This window comes from Rhinoderma darwinii, chromosome 2 (assembly GCF_050947455.1).
Source record: "Rhinoderma darwinii isolate aRhiDar2 chromosome 2, aRhiDar2.hap1, whole genome shotgun sequence".
In the NCBI taxonomy this organism is placed as follows: Eukaryota; Metazoa; Chordata; class Amphibia; order Anura; family Rhinodermatidae; genus Rhinoderma; species Rhinoderma darwinii.
Window position 1 is genome coordinate 411,393,819 of NC_134688.1, and position 25,980 is coordinate 411,419,798.

Consider the following 25,980-nt stretch of genomic DNA (forward strand, 5'->3'; position numbering starts at 1 on the left):
CCACAATCCAATGCTAGGACCCAGACTGAATCTTTCTCGCCCTAGATGAGACTAAAAGAGCTAGAGACCAGAGTAACCACGTCATAACTCCAACAAAAGAGGGCATTGCCATCCTCTGACCGTGTCCACTATTATCCATCTGCCGCACTAAACACTGCGTATAAGAGGGAGGCACAGACAGCTGAGGGCCCCTGTGAGAGAATAATATTTGGGCCCCATGCTCTCCAATAATTCATCATGTCTCTCTAAGAATCCAATTAGTAATTGTTAGCCATAAAACAATCATCTCCGGCACTTCCATTCAATCCAACAGACGGAAGAAGATTGCTTTAAGGCGATCGTGGGCACCATTATTTACTGGGCCCCTGTGCAGCTGCACAGGTTGCCCTAATGGTATGTCCGCCCCTGTAAGAAAAAAATGGTTAGGCAATCTGATAGAGATATTTGTGTGTGTTTGATATTTCTTTTGCAAAAGGATATCATTGCATGTGACCATGAGAAACTAGAAATCCTACTGTCTAATATCAGTCTGTTCAACTGGCAGCTCTCCAAGTCTTTCAGAGGCCCCTGATATACCAGAAACAAACATAATGTAATCTCTGTGGCTACAACATCGAGTATACCGTGTGAATGAGTTCAGATTAAAGAGAAACATTAGTAAATGTTTCTAAGTGATTGTAAATGTAGAAGGACACACTTTGAGAAACACATAATGGCTTCTTTAGTGGTGTAGAAGTGGCTCATATCGGCGCATAACATGAAGACACAGAACCTCAAATGAACAAGTCCCATGAGAAGTCCTGGATTTTGGCACTCTTACAATCTATTCATGTTCTATGTATATAGTGTTCTTACTATATTTACTTTTATAAAAGAATTGTTTGTGTGCTATGTAATGTTTTTTTTTTTCTAAATCAACTTTAATAACTTGTGTTAAATAGTTATGAGTGACATTGTAGACATTGCATAAGCCCCACGCTGCCTCAGGTTGGCAACATGTCAGGTCTTACAGCTTCTACTCCTTGGAGCTCTGCAGCCACCTTAATCCTCACATTTAATATAAGTGTAGGATGGTTGTATATTTACTAAATGGTGTAATGCTTGGAAATAACTCAAAGATTGAATCACCTCCAGGATCCGGAGCAGTTTACAGATAAATGGTTTGTTAAACCAGCCCAGATTATACTGGAACCGCCCGGTGGGATTGAACTAAGTGCACCACTGTGACCAGCAGGCTGAAGTAAAAAAATAAAAATGTGAAAAACCTATGGCCTAAGACTTTTCATTTCCTATTATCACTACACACATAGTGAGGAGGACATTGATTAGAGCGTTGGTCGAGCATGTGCGCTGCTGCTCCGTTCAAAGTCTATGGGAATGACAGAAACAGAAATTGAATGGGGCAAAGGGCACATGCTCAATCGCTGCTCCATTTAAGTTCCTCCTCACTACAGTCCAGCTCAAAACCCCCTTTCTCGGGATTGGTGGGGGTCCCAGCGATCAGACAAATATAAGCTATCCTGTCAATAGGTGATAATTATTGATTCTGGTACAACCCCCTTTAAATCTACCCATCTTTAACCTCTTCCTGACATTTGATGTATGGTTACGTCATAGCCGGGTAGGGGGAAGTATGGAACGGGCTCATCGAGCGAACCGGCTCCATATGATGCGGGTGTTGGCTGTATGTTTCAGCCGACACTTCACAGTAACGAGCGGGATCGTGCTCGAGCATGATCCCGCTCGTTAAACGCCGTGGTCAATAGCGACCGCGGCATTTAAATCGTTAGAAAGAAAGGGGAGACCCCGCCTAGCAGCTCATCGTGCCCCCCCGCAATGCAATCGCGGGGTGGCAATGGTTGCTATGGCCGCCATCTTTGTGCTCCTACTAAGCTCTGCCTCTGGCCTGTCAGAATCACGATATACTGCAATACATTAGTATTGCATTATATCGTGCAAGCGATCCAACTATCGCTGGTTGAAGTCCCCTTGGGGGACTAATAAAAAAAGTAACAATTAGTAAAATAAAGGTTTTTTTTATGTAAAAAGTTCAAAAAAATCCAAAACCTTTTCCCCCTAGAGCATAGTAAAAAAAAAAAAAATAAACATAAATTGGTATCGCTGCATCCGTAACTGAACTATTACAATATATCATTATTTAACCCACACGGTGTGCGCCGTAAAAAAAAATACAAAAATTGTGAACGCCAGAATCGCTATTTTTTGTTCACCTCATCTGCCACAAAAAATTTAAAAAAAAGTGATCAAAACATCGCATGTACCCCAAAATGGTATCATTAAAAACTACAGCTTATCCCGCAAAAAATAAGCCCCCATACCACTTAGACGGAAAAATAACTAAAGTTATGGCACTCAGAATTTGGCGACACAATAAAATTTTATTTTTTACACTTAGTAAAAAAGTTTAAAAGTAGTAAAATATAGAAAACTATATATATTTGGTATCGTCATAATAGTATTGACCCGAATAATAAAGTTAACATGTTGTTTTAATTGCACAGTGAATTCTGTAAAAACAAAGCGCAAAAAAAAACAGTGGAGGATTCGCTGTTTTTTTCATTTTCAACCCCACAAATAATTTCCCCCCCCCGTTTCCTAGTACATTATATGGCACAATAAATGGCAATACGAAAAACTACAACTCGTCCCGCTAAAATCAAGCCCTTATAGGACTATATCGACGGAAAAATAAAAAGTTATGGCTTTTGGAAGGTGGGGAGGAAAAAACTAAAATTAAAATCTGAAAGTAGTTTATGACGGGAAGGGGTTAAGACCAAAGGCTCAAATCTTAATGATCAGGGAAATGCTCATGGCCACAGTGAACCAATTCTTCCTTTATGGAAACTCCCTTTAAAGAGGCTCTGTCACCAGATTTTGCAACCCCTATCTGCTATTGCAGCAGATCGGCGCTGCAATGTAGATTACAGTAACGTTTTTATTTTTAAAAAACGAGCATTTTTGGCCAAGTTATGACCATTTTCGTATTTATGCAAATGAGGCTTGCAAAAGTACAACTGGGCGTGTTGAAAAGTAAAAGTACAACTGGGCGTGTATTATGTGCGTACATCGGGGCGTGTTTACTACTTTTACTAGCTGGGCTTTATGATGAGAAGTATCATCCACTTCTCTTCAGAACGCCCAGCTTCTGGCAGTGCAGATCTGTGACGTCACTCACAGGTCCTGCATCGTGTCGGCACCAGAGGCTACAGTTGATTCTGCAGCATCAGCATTTGCAGGTAAGTAGCTACATCGACTTACCTGCAAACGCCGATGCTGCTGCAGAATCATCTGTAGCCTCTGGTGCCGACATGATGCAGGACCTGTGAGTGACGTCACAGCGTGATCTCTGGAGAACACGGCTGTGTCTGCACTGCCAGAAGCTGGGCGTTGTGAAGAGAAGTGGATGACACTTCTATACACAACGCCCAGCTAGTAAAAGTAGTAAACACGCCCCGATGTACGCACATAATACACGCCCAGTTGTACTTTTACTTTTCAACACGCCCAGTTGTACTTTTGCAAGCCTCATTTGCATAAATACGAAAATGGTTATAACTTGGCCAAAAATGCTCGTTTTTTAAAAATAAAAACGTTACTGTTATCTACATTGCAGCGCCGATCTGCTGCAATAGCAGATAGGGGTTGCAAAATCTGGTGACAGAGCCTCTTTAAGCTATAAAGACCTTCAATAAATAAAGGGATGTATAATTCATTCTTCTAAGAACTAAGGATAGTTATGACCATTCCATAATTTGGCCAATACTATAATATCCACCAGATAAAGGGATGGTGATTAGAAGTATTAATTATAAATCTCTATATTTGAAGGTCTAACTGGCTAAAGGGAGTTTCCATAAAGGAAGAATTGGTTGCATAGGATCACAATGGCCCGCTTGACTGAAATTAACTTGTGTGATTCAGAGAATAAGTGATGGAATAATATAATAAGTAGCCTTTCGAATATAATATACTATAATAAGTAGCCTACCGAAAAAAACAAATAAAGTACCCAAAAACCTCCGGGGGACTTTGCGTCACAATTTTATAGCCAAATCCATATTTGTCGCCGATTATGGACCATGATCTGCTTAGCATGACAAACACTTATCTGCTTGAAGAATCAGTTGACAAAGTAAATCTCCACTTTTTATTTTCTTGTTTCAAATTCTGTGCGGATTATTTTTTTTGATATATCCTTATTGTGGTCAGCACGGATACAAAGCTTCAAATCCGCTGCATAGTAATAGATTAAAGTTACCATGCTGGCGGCCTGCAGCCACTAGGTGGTGCATAGGAGCTTACTTACTGCATACTGTCTATATTATTGAGTTCAATTTAAAACTGTATGCAGTTAGCTCCTAAGCTCCCTCTGGTGGCAGCTGCAGGTAGCTAGCATGTGAACCGTTCAAATCTACATCTATGCAAGGGATTCTGAGCTGTGAGCCCTAAAGATATATTAATAAATAGAAGAGGACTTTGTAGACTACAATGTTACATTTAAGAATTTAGCTCACTAAGTGAGCATTTCGCTCCTGCTATTTACCAAATGTAGATGGTTATAATGAGAAATCAATACTGAAACTCAAGGAACCAAATCAACTGCATACCTTTCTTCTCCATCCGTTTCATGTCCATTAGCTTATCTACATTGTTTGGATCATTGAGCCATAGTTGCATTCGCACAAATGGTTCTCTTCCTTTCAAACTTAGTTTATGCCAGGGTTTTGGTCTAGCCAACAAATCAGAGACTGAGCCTTGAGTTAAGCCAAGAATGGTCTCTCCAAACAGACGCTGACCTAAAGAAATGAAGACATGGCAAATAGATAAATAAAGTGATTCGATGAAGAATTTTTTGGTGCTTTAATATTTGTTGGTTTTTTAAGGAAATAAAATACTTTTCATTTCCTTCTCTCTATACTAAAAAGCTTCATATACCTAAATTGTTGTCCGTTAAAACTTCTTTCACCCTTTTGGTGATGCCATAAGTGTCCAGTTCTGGTGACATGGCCACCAGCTCTTGGATGCTTAGTGCTGATTGGCCCGGGAATGGAAGTGGTGTTGCTGGCTGGGAGTCACCGCCAGTGGCATCACTTGACTCCTGTGTCTCTCCTTCTTTGCTTGTCTCTATTGGAGGGCACGGCTGTTGCACCAGTTCTGTCAGGCTCTTCACCGATTCATTGGAGCTCATTGGAGATTCCGGAGCAGGGCTGCAGCTGGTTGAGCTTTTTGGAGTGTTTTCTGTAACAATAAAATAATCCATCTGATTATGGTGTGTATGTTACTTTAAGATGTTGATGTCAAAATATTAATGGAGTCCTACTGCTCAGCTGATTTTTTTTCTCAGATCCAAAAATTGCATATAAGTTTATAATATAATAATTAATGTTAAAATGGTTTAAAATGCTAATAAAACATATGTATAGGAGGCATATATAGGAATTCCAATAATGTCTACTGATAACTGACACAACATCTTAAAAAAAATGGTGGCGTCTTAATTTTTCATGTTACTATCTTTATAAATATAATCTTGACATAATCCAGTTTTCACACCAGCCACCGAGCCCTCACAATATGCTGACATTTCCTGTTTTGTGGAGATCACTTTTCAGCTTGTGCTGTGTACATTGACAAGAGATTATTGAAACAGTTCAGCTCCTCCTCCCTACTCCCCCATCCTGTACAGGGAGTACTGCACATGACACAGAGCATGCTCACAACACTTGAAAAAAACATATTCATGGTCGCAATGTCTGGTGGTCGTAGGCAAATAAAATTGTTTTATATATATATCAAATTGTATTTAATTGGTAGAACTATTAGTCTGATGATTCCCCGGGAGGGTGACAATATTCAACAGGTACCGTTGTTTTTTTTGTTTAGCCATATGCATTTGACCATCGCCGGTGTGACTGGTAACGTTAAAGAAAACAAATTAATTTAATTGGATGGAAATCTTCTCTCCAGGTCATTGTTATAATTGGACTTGTAGAGTTGTGGTCAAGAATTTCCTTTTCAATGCAAGATATTGTTTGTTGTAGCAGTTCTATATTTAGGTCTATTCAATTTCCCTGTTTTGGTACTTTTTTAATGCACAATTTGCAAATACTTGCAATTTTATTCATGCCCAAATCCCTAACAATTTTCTAGCTTTACCTTGGAAAAGCGTAGTGTATTATATTTGACATGTACTTGTAAGGGCTCATTCAGACGAGTGTAAAACTCGTATATGTGCTGTGCGTGGAAATCACTCATAGCACACAGACCCATTGATTTCAATGGGGCTGTTCACACATGCATGAGTTTTCACACAGCGAGGGTCCGTTGTGCGAAACCCACTGCATGTCCTATATTGGTGCGTTTTCATGCACTTAAGCGCCCAATTAAGTCAATGGGTGAGTGAAAAGCACGCACAGAACACGGATGCACACCAATTCTATTAAAAAAAAAAGTGCTTTGTGAGTGCGTGAAAAACCTATGCCACTCGCAAAGCACACTGACGCAATAATGCAACGCACTCAGACAGATTTACTCGCATTTTTTACACGCATAAATCTCTGACGCTCGTGTGAATGTAGCCTTAAAGAGGCTCTGTCACCAGATTTTGCAACCCCTATCTGCTATTGCAGCAGATCGGCGCTGCAATGTAGATTACAGTAACGTTTTTATTTTTAAAAAACGAGCATTTTTGGCCAAGTTATGACCATTTTTGTAGTTATGCAAATGAGGCTTGCAAAAGTACAACTGGGCGTGTTTAAAAGTAAAAGTCCAACTGGGTGTGTATTATGTGCGTACATCGGGGTGTGTTTACTACTTTTACTAGCTGGGCGTTCTGAAGAGAAGTATCATCCACTTCTCTTCAGAACGCCCAGCTTCTGCCAGATCACGCTGTGACGTCACTCACAGGTCCTGCATCGTGTCAGACGAGCGAGGACACATCGGCACCAGAGGCTTCAGTTGATTCTGCAGCAGCATCGGCGTTAGCAGGTAAGTCACGACACGATGCAGGACCTGTGAGTGACGTCACAGATCTGCACTGCCAGAAGCTGGGCGTTCTGAAGAGAAGTGGATGATACTTCTCGTCAGAACGCCCAGCTAGTAAAAGTAGTAAACACGCCCCGATGTACGCACATAATACACGCCCAGTTGTACTTTTACTTTTAAACACACCCACTTGGACTTTTGCAAGCCTCATTTGCATAACTACAAAAATGGTCATAACTTGGCCAAAAATGCTCGTTTTTTAAAAATAAAAACGTTACTGTAATCTACATTGCAGCGCCTATCTGCTGCAATAGCAGATAGGGGTTGCAAAATCTGGTGACAGAGCCTCTTTAATGTTATGTAATCTCTCTTCACATACAATCTCAGGTTAGATTAGATGAATGTAGCATGGCAAACCAGTTTTACATAGAGATTAACATCCTCTAAAATTACAGCTAAAAGCATGCACTATTATAATACAGACACCCAGCAGAGATGACTAACAAAGCAGCAGCCAACACAGTCGGCTAATGTTCTCAGATGCTGCTCACATTAATGTTTATGACCAGAGAAAGCTGGAGAAGTTCACTATCTGGACCTGGTGCTGCTGATAACGTGCCTTATGCATAGCATTGGTTGTGGTTGGTTTTACATTCATGAGTTTGGATAAAGCTGCATTGGTATTCTATATGAGCTGTTGCCTTCTAATGATTAAACCGATATGTTCTTGTGTAGACTGTGCAACATATTTTTAGACCCTGCAGAATATAAAGCTTTATGATTAATAACCATATTGGTCTGTAATTGAAACGAATATATCTTTATAGCGGACAGAGCTTTGTTTTTCTGATACAAAGTTTCAAATCTCCTTCAGATGTGGATTTGAAGTATTACACGTTGGCTGCCTGCAGCCGCCACTAAAGGGAGCTTATTGTATACTGTGAATTGAGTTTTCATGTATAACAGTATGCAGTTAGCTCCTAAGCTCCCTCTAGTGGTGGCTGAAGACAGCCAGCATGTTAACTTTTCAATCTACGTCTATACAGGGGATTTGGAGCACTGTATCAGATGAAACAGAACTGCAACAACTATAAAGATATATTAAGAAATGAATCAGCACAGAATTTTGATAAAAACAAAATGGAGTTCAAGAGTGGACGTTCAATTTAAGACTAATTTAAGTTAAGTTATCTCGGTACTATGGCCCTTATAAATCAATTTCGGACACAGAAAATAAACCATTAGCATTGCTTACAGGACATAATCAACCTTAAAACTTTTACATTACAGTACACAGAGGCAGAACTGGAAGCTCATGGGTCCCAAGCAAAATCTGTAAAACAGGGTCCCCCATGTACCATTTATAATACTGGCGTCTTCTTATAGGGCAGAGGGACCTTATACCAGGGCCTGTGTGCGACTGCTACCACTTCTCCCCCTTATAGCTATGCCCCTGCCAGTAGGGATCTATTAAAAACCTGTAATCTTTGTAGGCTTTGGCTGCCAATTCTATATCTGCAAGAAATAGTATCTTACTAAATCTATATTTTTAGAGCAAGAGTATTCCAAATTGTAGTGACAAGAAAAACATATGCATACAAGACCATCATTGAGTCACTAAACTTTCAACATGCAAGGCATGATCTGTGAGAACATATTATTTAATAGTGATAGAAACTGGGTATTTGTCTCCCAAGGGGCCTCACTATTTGATGAGTGTGTGGCATTATTTGTGGTGTTCGCTGTCTCATATACGTCAGTGTTAGAGGTTTATTATGAGTCATATACAGCTGCATCGGGAGCCGACACAGAACATATGTAACTTTCTATACACCCTCTTCCCCTGGTACTTTATACTGCTGCATTGTGTAACGGAATACATTATTGGGATTAACAGTTATACGTTGTGCAGTCATTTATAGTTGATCATTTTTACATTGTGTAAAAAGATAAAGTGAATACATTAAATGCTGAAGTACTTCCGGCCTCAACAAAACTTTACAAAGACAAATATCCATCCAACAACAATTCAGTAAAGCGAAGGCTAAATGGCAGGCATGGATGTTGCCCTAGTAGCAGTATTGTTGGTGGATTGTGGTGTTGCTGAAGTGTTGGGATGACCACCATTGTTCTTAATGCAAATATTATTTTTTTAGTAGCATTTTATATGGAGGCACGCAGTGTTTTTTTCACTGGATTCCGTATGTATCAGCAATGCTTCATCAGATACCGTATTACGGAAAAATGCTGTAATACAGCACAATACGAGACTCCAAGTGCTGCTATGTGCATAAGGTCTTGAGGTCATTATATAGGAACAGTCATATCAAAAATGTTGGCTTCCCAAAGGGCATTCTGGATCCCTTTATCTCTTGCTTTTCCTTAGCAAATGCCATGTTAGATGGGCAGGAATAATCCTAAATCGGGACAAACTATGTGTGGATTACAGATGAAGCATCCGTCTGGTCAGATCAAATGCTATATTCTTATTAAATACGTTTTAGACAATTATCAGTCCTTTTAGTCATTATAATGAGTACACAAGTACAATGCAGATATACCATTAAATGGGGATTACTGGAAAAGGTCCAAAAATATGCACATTAAATTTTGTACATAAATATTCATGGTTTATATTACCCAACCCTTTTCTTATAAATCCTACGGATCCTCTTCTCCAGACCCTAAGGTCACCATACGCAGAATATATAACCTAGCTAATGTTATTTCTGTATTGCAGGCAGCTGAGAAACAGTACTGTAAATTTGCCCAGATTCAGCCAAGCGCAAGAGTAAATTGGCAGGTCATCCATCTTGCTCACTGTACACTGTCAGGGATGCTATGAATTCCCTACATGATTAACAGACTTCTTCTTGGGCCTGCGTCCTTTAACCTACAGCAAGGTCGACATTATGGCTGCCCGCCTGATAAAGTGCACAGCACTTATGTTAAGTTTTACTTAAATTTTGTTCCCTGATTCTGCCTAAACCAACCATACAGAGCAGCAAGAAAAATCACTCCACCGTAGAGCTCTGCACCACACGAGGAGCGCATGTCCCGTATACTGAGAAAATGACAGATGAAAAGTAAGGATAAACATTAAGGAAATTATTAACACTATAATGGGCTGGAAACGGACTGGGATTCCAGAAGATGTGGAGGTTTGTGACCCTACACAGGGCAACCAAAACATCTAGAACCATGAAATCCGACTTCTGTCTAACACACCAATGCTGTAGAGCAGTGAAGGTTTAGATTACTGTAATACACTATACTACGAGAATACTATATATGAATGGTTTGTATGCATGAATGACATATTCAGCTCTGCTACATGCACATGTTAGGATAAATTCAGCCACTTAAGATGGACATAGATACAAGGATTCTTTGAGAAGTGACCTTAAACTACAATTGTTAATGATAAGCATTGCACTTGTAGTGAAAGGATCATTCATGATCAATCAACATTGTTTACTTTTGTATTGAACTTGTCAGATTTTCATTAATCGCCGCTACGTTATTTGGGGGTTACATGCTGGTTCATTAAACATACTGGTCGCGGATTCTGAGTCCATGATTCAGAATCTAAAGAATAGTTTGTATTGTTACAAATTCTCATTTATGGGACACTCTGTAATTGACAAATGACCCGGACAACATAGGCTTGGATATCAATATCATAATTGTTATGTCCATCTTAAAGGGACTGTCTACACGGACCTTCACAGAGTTCTCCTGGACCTTTACTTTAGAAGATATATGGAAATCACCAAAACAACAGAACCCTAATAATATATTAAGAAAACTGCTCCTTTTTTTACTTCGATATTTTAGACTCATCCACACGCTACGACGGGAAACTTTCAAACGCCCATGGCTTCCTGGCCCATCCTTAAAGAGATTATGGACAGATTTACAGCAACCTGTATCCCGCCCACAAACTACAACCTGTAAAATGCAGATGGATTCTATAGGATGCAAAGCGGAGGTTAAAATTCCCCCAGTTATCCCTGCAGGTTAGTAATGAAGGACTCACGAAGCATTTCTGACACGGACGCTATGCGAGGGGATTGCTATTTAAGCATTATTTGATAAACTCTTCGGTGCGTATGTGGAACATGAATGGTTGTATAAGCACAGCCCAAGACAGCTCGGCTTTCCTACACAACGAATCAACCATCAACTGCTTCTACTGCAAGAGATAGAGCGGACTTCAAGGACAGTGAGTGTCATGTATCAAACACCACTGAAGAGAAAGCAAATGCGCATCCTGTTCTGTAGCCTACAGCGCAGTCAATTACAGGGAACTTGTTAATTTCAAACTTTCACATTTGACATGACGTTTGTGCCGTGAGGTTTGATACAGTGGAGACCCATTGGGGATTTTTACTTTTTAAAATTAAACATAAAAAAAGAGCAATAGTGTTCACAGATTAAACATTTAGAAGCCTGTGACAAGCGACAATCTGCAGAACTGACGTATAGGAAAGCACCACATAAAGGATACTATAGTCCACTGATGGATGCCAGCTGTTTAATAGAGAAATAAATGCCCCCTCTATTCTTTACAAGACATAGGCACATATATCTAACATTAGGAGAGCAGTGATTTTATTATTATGCCCATGTACAATAAAATATATAATAAACAGCACAGCATTTACGGTTTTCAAACAAAGCGTTACCATTACCATAAAAAATAAACATCTCTATTAGGCCAGGATCACACACACGCCGTTTTGATGCTCCGTTTTTTGAGCCAAACACAAGAGTAGACACAAAAGGAATAAGATGCATAAATCCTTTCTTTATACCTTTCCTTCCTTTTGGATCCACTTCTGGCTTTGGCTCAAAAAGCCAAAAACTGCATCAAAACTGCCTGTGTGATCCTGGCCTTATGGCCTGCTTCAGACACAGATTTTTTCTGGCAATTTAAAATACATTTTAACAAGAAGTGTTTTTTCATGCATTTTAAGGCGTGTTAAGTGGTGTTTTACATTTGGTGTCATGTTGCACGTGCTTTTTTTTTCTGGCGTTTTTTTAAAGTCCTATAGAGAAGCCTATGGGAAGAACCCCTGAAAAAACACCATAACCAGAGCATGCTACATTTGGAAAAAACGCCACTAACCACAAAATTGCACCAAAAATGCCACAAAACAAAACTCAGTTGTGTGAGGTGCATTTGATATTTTACTATAGACTTTATTGTAACATCTAGCCGCACTAAGAAATGCCGCAAAAAAACACAAATAAAAACACCACCAAAAACGAAGCAAAATGCTATGTGTGGATACAGCCTATATACGTTTCTTAAAGAGGCTCAGTCACTGGATTATAAATGCCCTATCTCCTACATAATCTGATCGGCGCTGTAATGTAGGTAACAACAGTGGTTTTTTTTTGTTTTTTTTTAAATACGATCATTTTTGAGCAAGTTATAAACAATTTCGGATTTATGCTAATTTGTTTCTTAATAGACTACTTACTGGGCGTTGTAAAGAGAAGTGCATGACGCTGACAAATCAATGACCAATCAGTGACCAATACTACGATATTCATCCCGTCAAAACGACCAAACCCTTGCACAATGGAGACAAACTGAAACCATTGGCACCGGATCCGTCACTATTGAAATCAATGGTGATGGAAACCGAAACCTATAGTTTCAGTTTGTGTCAGTCAGGGCTCCGTTCCGATGGAAAGCTCCAACGGAACGTCAGAACGGAGCCCTGACGCAGATGTGAACAAAGCCTTAGTTGTCTTGTTCTGTTGAGTTGTTTAAATTCTATTGAACCTTTTTGTTTGTTTTTGTTGTAACTGGGATAGATAGCAGCCATTAGAACTCCCACAGGAGCGGCAGTCTAGCTTTCCTAGATGCCTGAATGACAAATCATACAGAGATAGTACCTAAGTTACCAACGTATTACATACATTACACTGCATAGCTAGGCACATTTTCCATGCAGGATTCTAGCAGGGTTACAATCTCTGTATAGACAGCCATATTGCTCTACACATGCACAATGTACTTTTTTCCATTATGTAAAGTGTACCTCCAGTTTGACTGAAAAACTATTATAGTGCAGGATTGTGCACAATAATCTTTTTACTAAATAACTTGTATTACCGTTTCAGCTTCTAACTACAGCACGGACTGTCCATAGTCCGTGCTGCCGGCGGCTCATAACTCTGCAGTAGAGCAGAGAGCGTCCGGTTTGTCTTCATGGCTCCCGTATACAGAACTGCCACCAGCACTGTAAAATTATATAACGCTGGCGGCCGTTCTGTATACGGGAGCCATGGAGACAAGCCGGACGCTCTCTGATCTACTGCAGAGTTATGAGCCGCCGGCAGCACGGACTATAGAACCTCCTGCACTATAATCGTTTTTCCGTGAAACTGGGGGTACCCTTTTAAAATGTGTAAACAATAATAACAGAGCGTCCATTAACCGGATAACAGTATTGGACTTTTGGAAAGAAAACCTTATTGTAATTTTCAAAAACAAATCTTCCATTTATCAGATCCTTCTTTTAAATTTCCAGACCCAAGCCTCAATTCTCAGTAATAATAACCTAAATTCCATTTAGTGTTTATTTGAGCAGTCAGGATAAAGTCATTTCTTATTATCTCCCCGCTGTGTAAAAAACAGCTTGAAGGTAGGAAGTCAGCAAGCATTTTCACCAAAAAGTAATTATTGTAAGTGACATTTTTACTGCTGGCGTGCCATAAGGCGTACTGTGCATTCAGAAGGACAACTTGCTGAAATGAAATGGCAGGGTGCTCTGTGACATTTTGACAAGAACCCAAACATTATTTATCTGATGACTGGTCTAATACTCTTCCTTACAACACGACCATGGTAAGGACATACTAAAAATCGTCTAATTCTCGCTGGCACTCCGGATGTACACAGTGCTACGCATAATGCTTTCTACAAGAGTGACAGGGACAGATTATACTTCATCTAATGGCAGAAGAGTTTCAGAAAGGGCAACCGCATTGGAAAAGGGACTTAAAGAGTGCGGTGCTTGCTCCATCTACACCGAAAAATCACAAAATCTATTTTAACGGTACTACCAACGTCTGATCTCATGGGTGAGATAGAAGAACATATATACGCAGTCTTACAAGAACTGGGCAGCATGTGTGCTCTCATGATACATACGGCTTTCACATATAGGAGCAAAATGTAGACATTCTATTTGGTTGCTAAATGTTTACATTGTCGGAAACCATAGAAGTAGATGTGTAGCCTTAGGGATGAAAAATAATGTGTACGAGGCAATGCAAACATTTGGTTTAGCAGAGTAAGGCTCTGTTCACACTACCATCATGGCTTCAGCTTATTACAAAGCAGTTCTGGAGGCGTTACTGGTGAATTGACTTTAGTGGGGTCAGCCTTTTTTTCAATATTTTTGACATAAAAAATAGTGCGGTTATTCGTGACATTAAAAAAATACCAGAAAGGCCGACAGAAACCCAAATGGAAACCCTGTGTGAACAGAGCGGCAATGATGTCCAATTCCATCTTAAAACAGAAGCCAACATGCCAATAAAAGTTCTTTAACGTCTGCGGCTAGTGAGCTAGTGAATTCCGTTTAATAAGGCAGGGAACACCATATTTTTTTTTACCCACGCTGAATAGATTATACGGTGTCATAATATTTTATACAGATTCTACTTGCTGATCAATAATACGACTTCAAAAAGGTGCGCAGTGTAACCCCAGCTGACCAATATTCAAAACATTGGCTATACATAATGCATGCGCAAAACGCTGCATTAACTATTTTAATAATGAATAAGAGGCAGGGGATTTCAATGCGTCTAAGGTTTTGATGATCGATGGCTACTTAAATTCAAGAATGTATTATTTGGGTGAACAAAAGAAGCATTGTTATAAGGACATGGTGCGTGGTTCCAAGGTTCTATACTAAACGGAGGTTAATGGGTCAGAAATGGATTTTCCCAGGGCACCTAATCAGACACACAAAGCATTGTTCAAGAACACAAATGGACACGCATACATGAATATTTTGCTTTTTTTTTTGCCGGTCTACGTAAGGGTGCACAGCTGGGGCAGCAGAAACTGAATGTCTCACCCCCACGGACGTCTGGCACGGCTGTTTTTAAAGTCACTATATTCCTGTCAGACCCTTGGAAATGTAATCTGGAGTCTGCTTCAAACAAGCAGAATGTAGAAATGAGGAACAGAGCAAAAACCAGGACAAAACTGAATGTTAATATGCTCTGTGTCATATAGAAATGCTGGAAAACGTACATTCACCCCCTCAATTCATCACAGGTGCGCAGAACAAATGGAATTTTACTATATGATTATCCATTTCATATTACTGAAACCACCTTGCCATCTTTGTAAGTGGAACATTAATCAAACAGCTAAACACAAACATACCTACAGTAGCTGGCATCAAAACAAATCTTTCCTTGACAGAATAGTGCTTGGTCAGTATTTGCTAAGGCATAGCGCCGGTTTCATTTATTTATTCTTGGCAAATAAATACGGATTGGCTGATCCAACGTAGGTTATAATATAACGGAGCATAATAATCAAGTAGTGCTGAATGGCACAAAGATTGTCAAAGGCTATAAGTATAGAGTGACGAGTGACGTGAATTTGCGCTTAGTGGTCCATGTCGGCATTCACTTCTCTTCAAACTTTAGCTATACAACATTTTACTGTGACAAACTTTGTATGAGCACAAAAAAGGTCAGCAAGCAGGGGAAAGACATGAATGCTTAAAGAGTATCTCTAATATGGAGGCAATTTCAATACGATATTTGTAAATAGCATAAACAATTCCCGAACATATTTTAATTTAGGCCTCGTTCACATCTGTGTTGGACGCTCCGTTGGGGGCCTCCGTCGCAGATCCGGCTGAAAATACCGGAAAAAATATTGTTTCCAGTAAAACCACAGCCACCCTGACAGAACCCATTAAAGTCTTTGGGTCGTGCCAAGGAATCGGCGCTTCCGGTATTTCCAATGTTCTGCTCCTCTGACGGAGCAGGACAACAGGAAGCCAAACGCTGGTGTGAGAGAGCCAATGTTATTAACACTAAACTTAAACTAGAGCAATGCATATAGGGATATTTATATAATGCAGTGGTGAAGCGAGGGGGCTGGTGGGTCATGTGCCCCAGGTGTTGGATGCCAGGAGGAACACAAATAAGCAACAGAAAGCTAAGGCAGCAATTGAATATTTGTCCCGGGTGAAGGACTCCGATAGAATATATTTATATTCTGTATGAATCCAGACACGAAGATCTGATCATCCTTGTCCAGGTAAAACAAACGTTCTATGTAGAATATACTTTATATTATTATACGATGATGTCATAAGCGACTGGAAACAAATAGATTGCCGCCTTCCATTGTCTTTTAATCGAACATATATATTTTAGCAGTCTGTTACAACAAGTGATCTTGAATGGAAGTAATACACAAGACTATCTTCCAGTGCAACCTTTGCACTTTCATTCTTATTTACAAGCAGGCAACCAAAGATGATGAATGTGGTGACAAGGATCTGTGTTAAATGTAATTTGTCATTCTCCAGTCATTTGATATCTTCTGTCCAGCCTCTGGTAGCAAAAGCTAATGATCAAGATTCCTCCATGCAGAATGTTGCTCTGATAATTTAATAAGAATGAGAAAAATAAATAAAAATCTAATGTACATTAACACAACCATGCTGACTATATAGAGTCAGGGGGGAAAAGACAGGCGATATTGATAAACTGCAATGTTCAAAGGCATCGGTAGGAGGGGTAATTGTTTTTGAAAATGTCATTTGGTTGTCACCTCAAGCTGGTAGGAAAGTCCAGAAATTCTGCATGGAAAATGACCCTATATGTACACTAGGGACTGATGTACCAAACCTGAGAAACTGTGGCCTTGGTGACTAAAGTAGCCAATTTAGCCCATGATTCTTTCTCAGCGCAGTTTAGATGGATTTATTCATGAGACCTATAGTGTCTTGAACAGCTTACAGCATTGATAGGTACTGTAGGGTTCATGAACACGGGGACAGCCTATTCACCGTATGTAGGAGATGAATTAGATCAACAAGAGGGACACCTAAAATATTCTCCACGGCAATAGTTATAACCACCTTCATCAGAAATGTGTTACAATTGGTGTTTGAAGCTGATCAGTCAGGAACTGTTCTTAAATAGACAAGAAAAAAAAAATCTGCCAAGACCCTCCCGTCTAAAAATACTAATAAGTTGCCTTTTTTTTTAACTAATATCTATGAACATTTTTGCTTGCTCCGAGCTAGTAGGATTGAAAATAACAGGGACAGTTATTATATGATCTATATGGACGCTATTAAGGAAACAGTATAAAAGAACAGGTTAATATACCTAACTTTCTGTTTCATATGGCTAAAATACAGCTGCATTTCAGAATCCTTATTACGACCACAACACCCAGGCCACCCGTAGTTCTACTAAAGTGAATTTAGACCACCAGGATCCATGATGATCTTAGTTTGGTTGAGTAGGACCACGGGGTCCAGTAGTTGCAGACGTTAAACAAATCCGCTTCATCAAACAGAACAAAAAAAGTGAGCTACTTCTACTAAATACGTATGAAACATATGCTCCTTGACTCCCCAACAGTGACCTGTTTTTGTGGAGATTTCTGGTCATTCCTTACTACTTCTGTCCTCCTGATATGAACTGGAACGTTTATGTCCACTAGTCAAGCTGGGATAGGACGTTGTAAAGTTGGATCGTGCCCTGGTGAGGTTTCCTTTACCGACCATACACAAGTAAGCTAAAAGGTCTCTCTTCACACTTACTCATAAGGAAAAACGCGTATTGGTGATATGTTCTGTTTGTCATATAGACTTTTAAAAACAGATTATTAAGCGATTAGAAAAATTACAAAAATAATCTTTTGGGGCGGACACTAGAACTGTGTAATATGTTTGTTTTTCTTTCCCCAATACATTAACTTTGTACTTATCTGCTCCACGTCTTTAGTTCTCGTGTTATATCAGCGACAATAAACACTGTGCAGATATTGTGACAAGTGACACTGCGAGAGCTGTTCTAGGTCTTGCTAGAGTAACCAGCTCATACGTAATAATGGATCATTGAGGATCAAAGGATCCCCAGAGGATTGAGTACTGCGTAAAAGTGGTTACTAACTGCCCTTGACCTCTCCCTGGAGCTTCAGGTAACAACAAGAAGCTGAGCTAAAGTTTTGAAGCTACAACAATAATTGCCTTGAATGTAAAAGGGATGAAGCAACCATTTTTTTTAAAATGAGGGTGAAGTTAGCAGTTCTCCACCTAGACTTTACTGTGAATAGTCCTCCGTATAATTACAGACGTCTGACATCAGACGCTGGACACAGGCGTCGATCCCTGACACTGAACAACCCATAGGTCAGCAAACCTCTCCAGCCACTGTAGGACGTTTTGAAGCTTTTGAGACAGCTCCAATTATTTTTATAGCACCTATAGGTTATAGGTAAATGCTATATGGCTAAAACTCCCCTGAAGAATCTATTTTGCCACGAAGAAACGCGTCGGGAGGACTGAAGCATATACATCCAAAAGAGAGGTTCCCCGATCCCCCTGTCGCAAAAGGAATTGACCGCACTTGACACCAGAACGGGTAGGGGGTTCCCAAACAAAACCCAATTTTTCTTATCATTTCCTGACAAGGAATATATACGGGACAACTTTTTATCTAGACATGCGGAGTGGATACTAATAATAACAGCGTATATAGATACCAGGAGCTTGTAAAATCTGCACCATTGTACAAAACATCATCAATATGTGCAATATGTGCAGCGTCTTTTGACACAGTATAACCTATTTGAAACTCATTACTAGATTATTGCAATACACAAATCTATAAAGTTTGAATTTACTATGATTACATAATTATTTTATATGTCTGTCAAAAAAAAATAGTTGACATGTAAAAGTTATATTTTATCAAAAACGCCGGATTTATAAAAAAAAATTTGGCGAGGGCGAAAATTACGAATTTTATACAGGATTAGTCATAAGGGCAGAACTTAAGAGTTACAGAGAGAACATACTTCATTGCAAAATTGAGTGCCTATTGACATCTGGACATTAAATGCCAGCTTATGTAAATGATCCACCGCCCACGTAAGTCTTGTAAGGAGGCCGTTATCTGTTCAATATGAAGTAGCGCAGAATAATTGGAGGAAAAGACCAACATAGCACAGATCTAAAAACCTAATATTGGCCATTATCATACAGCCTGAGAAGGTGTTCCCGTCATGGGGAGATATACTTCATTACTAGATAATTATAAAATAGTCAGGCTGGATGGTTGGGAAAGGACCAGCTCTAGAGAAAAATAGACTAAGAGGGTATTGGCCCAGCCCACAAAATGGCTGCCCTTGCTGTGTATATCTGACAGTCTGGCTGTATCCTCATAGTGTCACAGAGCACAGATAATGGCCTCAATGCTCTCATTAGAACAGGCCAAGAATGACAGATTATAGCTGACTTCTTCCCGTGTTCTAACTTCACCTTTATACGGAGATCAATTGCGCATAATGAATAAAACAAATCTCTGCTGAGCGCGAGGTGAAGCGCTGAGACTAAATGGCTCTTATTCTCATACGCAGCCGTTATTAAGGTACATTATTTTATACAATCCTACAATATCCATACTGCTTCATTCAATTTCAGATAAAATTGTTTGGAAAGGGTGCTTAATGTAGGACAGTCAGTAAAAGTAATTTATCATGTTCTCGCCTCACTGCTCACGTTATCAGCGAACTCATTTTCTGCATTCATCATGCAATCAGCCTATTATTTGCATATTAATCAGGCAGTGGACCATGAAAGGACTGCATCCCAGCCAAATGCTGCACTATCTCAGGAGAAACACTCAGTAATTATCATACATCAGTGTTATGATGTGGTAATTGATTAGAACATCTTTTTGTTGCCCCTAGGGAGTCCCGCTTCCAATGCTGCTTAAGGCGTTTGCCGTAGATTTTATTTTTATATTATTTTTCTTTGCAGATATCTGCAGTCCTCTTTGCTACTAGTGTAGCCTATGTTTTGCTCAATTACGTTACTCATTGAATGTTTTAAATAATCAAGTCTCCGTACATTCATCTCCAACTGGGCTCTAAGTGTTAGATGTGAATATCAGCTATTAGACACTTTAACATGATTATTCTGATTATTAATGTGTAATGCTTTTCTTAAAAAAGAAATGTTGAAATATTTGAGCTGTATATTATTATTCTTACTATCTTTTCATTCCATTGTGGCCGATTTAAATAATTCTTCAACGAGGGCATCTGTCAAAAAAGGGTATTCCATAAGCCCTTATGCCACTTCTTAACCATGTTTGGGGGGTGCGGTCTGCTGTTTAATGGGTCGTAACTGCTTCCCTTTTTTAGGACATATAGTAAATGCCCTACTTATGAGAGGGACCTGTTCTCATGAAACAAGCCATTTAATCAGAGATTTGTGGGAAATAAAAGGAACATTAAACAGCAATTCCTCCCTTAATGTCCTATTTTCCTTTAATCCTATTTAGTGGCATACTCCAATTAATATTAAGGAATACGTCAAGAATTCTTATATATGTGTCCCAGAAAACCAACCGTTTGCCCCCTCCTTCTTCTTACTATCTTATTTTTGGCTGAAAGACAAGTGGCTGCAGCAGGAGCCTCCCCCTCTACCCTGTCTGCCACAGAACACAAGGATAGTCAAGTCAAGTCAAGCCCGCCATTTTGCTAAGCTACAGCACTCATTAAACAGCCGAAAATGTAACAGATCAGCAGGCAATGAACCCGTGTTCACTGCAAGATTTCTACAGGACGGGTTGTTTCAGGAACACGGTGAAAATCCTGCAGACTAACAGTGTGAGCAACAGTGTTTACTTTTATCATTTATTTCTAAGTTTAGTATTCCTATAAATAAAAAATACTTTCCATATTAATTCCTCTGGGTTATCAAGATCTCTGCTTATTGTAATTCAGTAGCTACATTCATTGCTTACTTCCAGTGAATAAATACTGTCCATGGTCATGTGATGGACACACAGGTGCTTGTTAGAAGACAAAGCTCTGATACACATACTAGGGTGGGGAAAAAATGGGGGAAAAAAGGGAGACACGGCGCTCCTCTAAGGTGATATCGTAAGGTAAAATGGACAGGTAAACCGAAGGGTGTCTGAAAAAAGGGTTTTGAGTACACTCGCCTTCTTTTGTTGTGCATGATAGTCGGCACAACACAAACTCAATCGGTTGGCACTCTGCTGGCCTTCAGAGTAGACACCTGTAGCTGAAAGCTGAAAAAAAAACAGCGTGGTCCGATGAAATAGACAATTCCAAAGGTTTAAAAAAAAAGAAGGAAATCACTCCTTTGTGAAGTCGCTCCTGCACAGAATTCAGTTACCAAGATAATTTGTGATGAAGGAACAACCTCACGGTTGGTGACGATACAAAACGTTTTAAATGGAATATAAATAAAATAACATGCTTGTATATAATATCATGTATTGACTATGCTACGCGAGGTCGAAACGTGTAACATAGTGAATACATGGCGTTACATAAAAAAAGTTTTGTATCGTCACCGACCGTGATGTTGTTCCTTCATCACAAATTATCTTGGTCATTGATTTCTGTGCAGGAGCGCCTTCACAAAGGAGTGATCCCCGTTTTTTTTTTTTAAACATTTGGAAGTAATACACATACTGTGACAAGCCGTGCACCTGCGTGTCCATCACATGACCCTGGACAGAATTTTATCCACTGAAGGTAAACAATGAATGTTCCTACTGAATAACAACAAACAAAGATCTTGAAAAATATATTGGAAAATTTTTATAACTTTGACTGCTAAAAGTGGACTACGCCTTTAAGATAAAAATACCGCAAAGAGAATAAGTCATTAACAAATAAAATTTAAAAATAAATCTATTGCCTATATTTAACTTGGGAAGCCATGGAAACCGTTCCAAACCGCAACTTTGCTTTAAGAAACTATTTGATTTATGGTCTCAATATGGGAGAATATTACATTCGGCAAAACCGTTACACTTGGCTTGGAGGTCTCGATTTGCCACAAGGGCAAAGGAAAATGACCTCTTACCATCCGTCTTTTTTTTTTTAAATCTAATGGAGGCCTAATATTTATAATACAATTTTTTTTCTTTGAATAATATTCAGTGTTATTTTTGGTTCCTAATAGGCAATGGGTGCCACCTCTTACATCACATAAAAAGCAAATAGGCACTGCAGAAAAACATATTAGCTTCTTCTCTTGTGCTCTCCCAGGCAGGACAGACTGACCAGGTCTATTCTATGGTAAAATGTATGTATGTATGTATGTATGTATATATATATATATATATATATATATATTATTTTTTTTAATACAATAAATAACATTTCTCAAAGTGCTCTTGCAATGTATAAAAAAAACTAAAAAGTGCCATTTTGTTTTAAATAGTGGCCTTAGGGGTTTTCACCTTTACCTGGGTTCTCTATAGACTTCTATAAATTGCCAGTTTATTGTAAATCATAAAAGCATTTTTAATTCCAGTCTGTTCACCATAGGTTCTGTTATGTAGATTTTTACGGATTCTTTGCTTAATGTTTGTCAAATTTTTACATATAAAGGGTCCTTCTCTGACATTTCCTGATGAACTGCATTACTAGTATGAGCAAATATATCATATGCTAAGATTTTCACAGAAAAATCTGGGACAAATTTATGAGAAGAAGAACATGGTATGTAATGCATTTGCATTTTTTACAAAACGTGTTAAGTGAATATATTTACTGCCTTCTCCTATTTTACATGGCCAGACGGCTTGTGAAAATGACAGGTGTGCAGTGTAAATAGCTGAAGAAGTGCTAATAAACACAGTATTTAATATCTTGGCCTGTCTCTATATATACATACACACACGATAAAAGCAAAGTGAGAACGCCATTCTTTTTCAGACAGATTGTTCATTCATACTTTTCAGTGCAATGACTACGTTCATTGTTCATTGCTCATAAGTTTGCTTAGTCAATTACATATGAAATGGACATGCATGACTTTCTACCCATTCATAAACAAGCTTGCAGGATCCCCATTCAAGTACAATACAGCTAGGGACAGGCTGTGGACACAAAAAAGGCAATTAGAGTTTTTTTTTAAATTTTTTGGAGAATATATTTATTAGGTACAATCAACATAGCATTACATTCCACTGGTATATATCGTACATTCGGAAAGTCTTCAGACCCTTTCACTTTTTTCACATTTTGTTATGTTGAGGCCTTGTGCTAAAATAATTCCCCATCATTCTGCACTTAATAAGTAAAAACATAATTTTTACAATTTTTGAAAATTTATTAAAAATGGAAAACTCAAATTGGGCATGGACATACAGTGAAGGAAATAAGTATTTGATCCCTTGCTGATTTTGTAAGTTTGCCCACTGTCAAAGACATGAACAGTCTAGAATTTTTAGGCTAGGTTAATTTTACCAGTGAGAGATAGATTATATAAAAAAAAAAAAAAGAAAATCACATCGTCAAAATTATATATATTTATTTGCATTGTGCACAGAGAAATAAGTATTTGATCCCTTTGGCAAACAAGACTTAATACTTGGTGGCAAAACCCTTGTTGGCAAGCACAGCAGTCAGATGTTTTTTTGTAGTTGATGATGAGGTTTGCACACATGTTAGATGGAATTTTGGCCCACTGCTCTTTGCAGATCATCTGTAAATCATTAAGATTTCGAGGCTGTCGCTTGGCAACTCGGATCTTCAGCTCCCTCCATAAGTTTTCGATGGGATTAAGGTCTGGAGACTGGCTAGGCCACTTCATGACCTTAATGTGCTTCTTTTTGAGCCACTTCTTTGTTGCCTTGGCTGTATGTTTCGGGTCATTGTCGTGCTGGAAGACCCAGCCAAGAGCCATTTTATTTCCTGGTGGAGGGAAGGAGGTTGTCACTCAGGATTTGACGGTACATGGCTCCATCCATTCTACCATTGATGCGGTGAAGTAGTCCTGTGCCCTTAGCAGAGAAACACCCCCAAAACATAATGTTTCCACCTCCATGCTTGACAGTGGGGATGATGTTCTTTGGGTCATAGGCAGCATTTCTCTTCCTCCAATCACGACGAGTTGAGTTAATGCCAAAGAGCTCAATTTTAGTCTCTTCTAACCACAGCACCTTCTCCCAATCACTCTCAGAATCATCCAGATGTTCATTTGCAAACTTCAGACGGGCCTGTACATGTGCCTTCTTGAGCAGGGGGACCTTGCGGGCACTGCAGGATTTTAATCCATTACGGCGTAATGTGTTACAAATGGTTTTCTTTGTGACTGTGGTCCCAGCTGCCTTAAGATCATTAACAAGTTCCCCCCGTGTAGTTTTCGGTTGAGCTCTCACCTTCCTCAGGATCAAGGATACCCCACGAGGTGAGCTTTTGCATGGAGCCCCAGATTGACAGTCATTTTGTATGTCTTCCATTTTCTTACTATTGCACCAACAGTTGTCTCCTTCTCACCCAGCGTCTTACTTATGGTTTTGTAGCCCATTCCAGCCTTGTGCAGGTCTATGATCTTGTCCCTGACATCCTTAGAAAGCTCTTTGGTCTTGCCCATGTTGTAGAGGTTAGAGTCAGACTGATTAATTGAGTCTGTGGACAGGAGTCTTTTATACAGGTGACCATGTAAGACAGCTGTCTTTAATGCAGGCACCAAGTTGAATTGGAGCGTTTAACTGGTCTGGAGGAGGCTGAACTCTTAATGGTTGGTAGGGGATCAAATACTTATTTCTCTGTGCACAATGCAAATAAATATATATAATTTTGACTATGTGATTTTCTTTCTTTTTTTTTAATATAATCTATCTCTCACTGGTAAAATTAACCTACCCTAAAAATTCTAGACTGTTCATGTCTTTGACAGTGGGCAAAGTTACAAAATCAGCAAGGGATCAAATACTTATTTCCTTCACTGTAAGTATTCAGACCCTTTGCTATGACACTTGAAATTTAGCTCTGGGGGCCTCCCATCTATCTAAATCATCTTTGAAATGTTTCTACACCTTGATTGGAGTCCACCTGCGGTAAATTCATTTGATTGAACATGATTTGGAAAGACACACCCCTGTCTATATAAGGTCTCACAGCTGACAATGCATATCAGAGCAAAAACCAAGCCATGAGGAGGAAAGAACTGCCTGTAGAGCTCATTAACAGGATTGTGTGGAGCCACAGATGGTGAGAAGGGTACAAAATAATTTCTGCTGCACTGAAAGCTCCCAAGAGCACAGTGGCCTCGATAAATCTTACATGGAAAATATTTGGAACACCCAGGACTCTTCATAGAGAAGGCCGCCCCACCAAACTAAGTAATAGGGGAAAAAGGGTAAGAGAGGTGACCAGGGACCAAATGGTCACTCTGGCTGAGCTCCAAAGATCCTGTGTGCAGATTAGAGAACCTTCCAGAAGGTCAACCATCACCGCAGCACTCCACCAATCTGGGCTTTATGGCAGAGTGGCCTGAAAAAAAGCATCTCCTCAGTAAAAGACACATGAAAGCCCATCTGGAGTTTGCAAATAAGCACCTAAAGGACTCTGAGAAACAAGATTCTGTGGTCTGATGAAACCAAGATTGAACTTTTTAGCCTCAATTCTAAGCGTTATGTCTGGAGGAAACCAGACACTGCTCATCACCTGCCCAATACCATCCCTACAGTGAAGCATGGTGGTGGCAGCATCATGCTGTGGGGGTGTTTTTCAGCGGCTGGGACAGGAACATTGGTCAGGGTTGAGGGAAAGCTGAATGGTGCAAAGTACCAAGATATTCTTAATGAAAACCTGATCCAGAGTGCTCTAGATCTCAGACTGAGCCGAAGGGTCACCTTCCAACAAGACAATGACTCGAAGGACACAGCCAAGACAACACA

At 39.4% G+C, this 25,980-nt stretch overlaps 1 protein-coding gene across 3 annotated transcripts in view; it reads right to left on the reverse strand.

Annotated features, from left to right (window-relative positions):
* The window catches only part of CUX1 (cut like homeobox 1), a 356,348-nt gene that overhangs the window by 77,604 nt on the left and 252,764 nt on the right, over nt 1-25,980 (reverse strand). For 2 of the 3 annotated variants that reach the window (XM_075854199.1, XM_075854198.1), the window contains 2 exons: nt 4,957-5,259; nt 4,629-4,817 (listed from right to left, as the gene is read on the reverse strand). The exons of the other annotated variant lie outside the window; for it this stretch is intronic. In XM_075854199.1, coding sequence (XP_075710314.1) covers nt 4,629-4,817; nt 4,957-5,259 — 492 coding nt within the window. The remainder of the gene's footprint in view (nt 1-4,628; nt 4,818-4,956; nt 5,260-25,980) is intronic. 3 annotated transcript variants of the gene reach the window in all.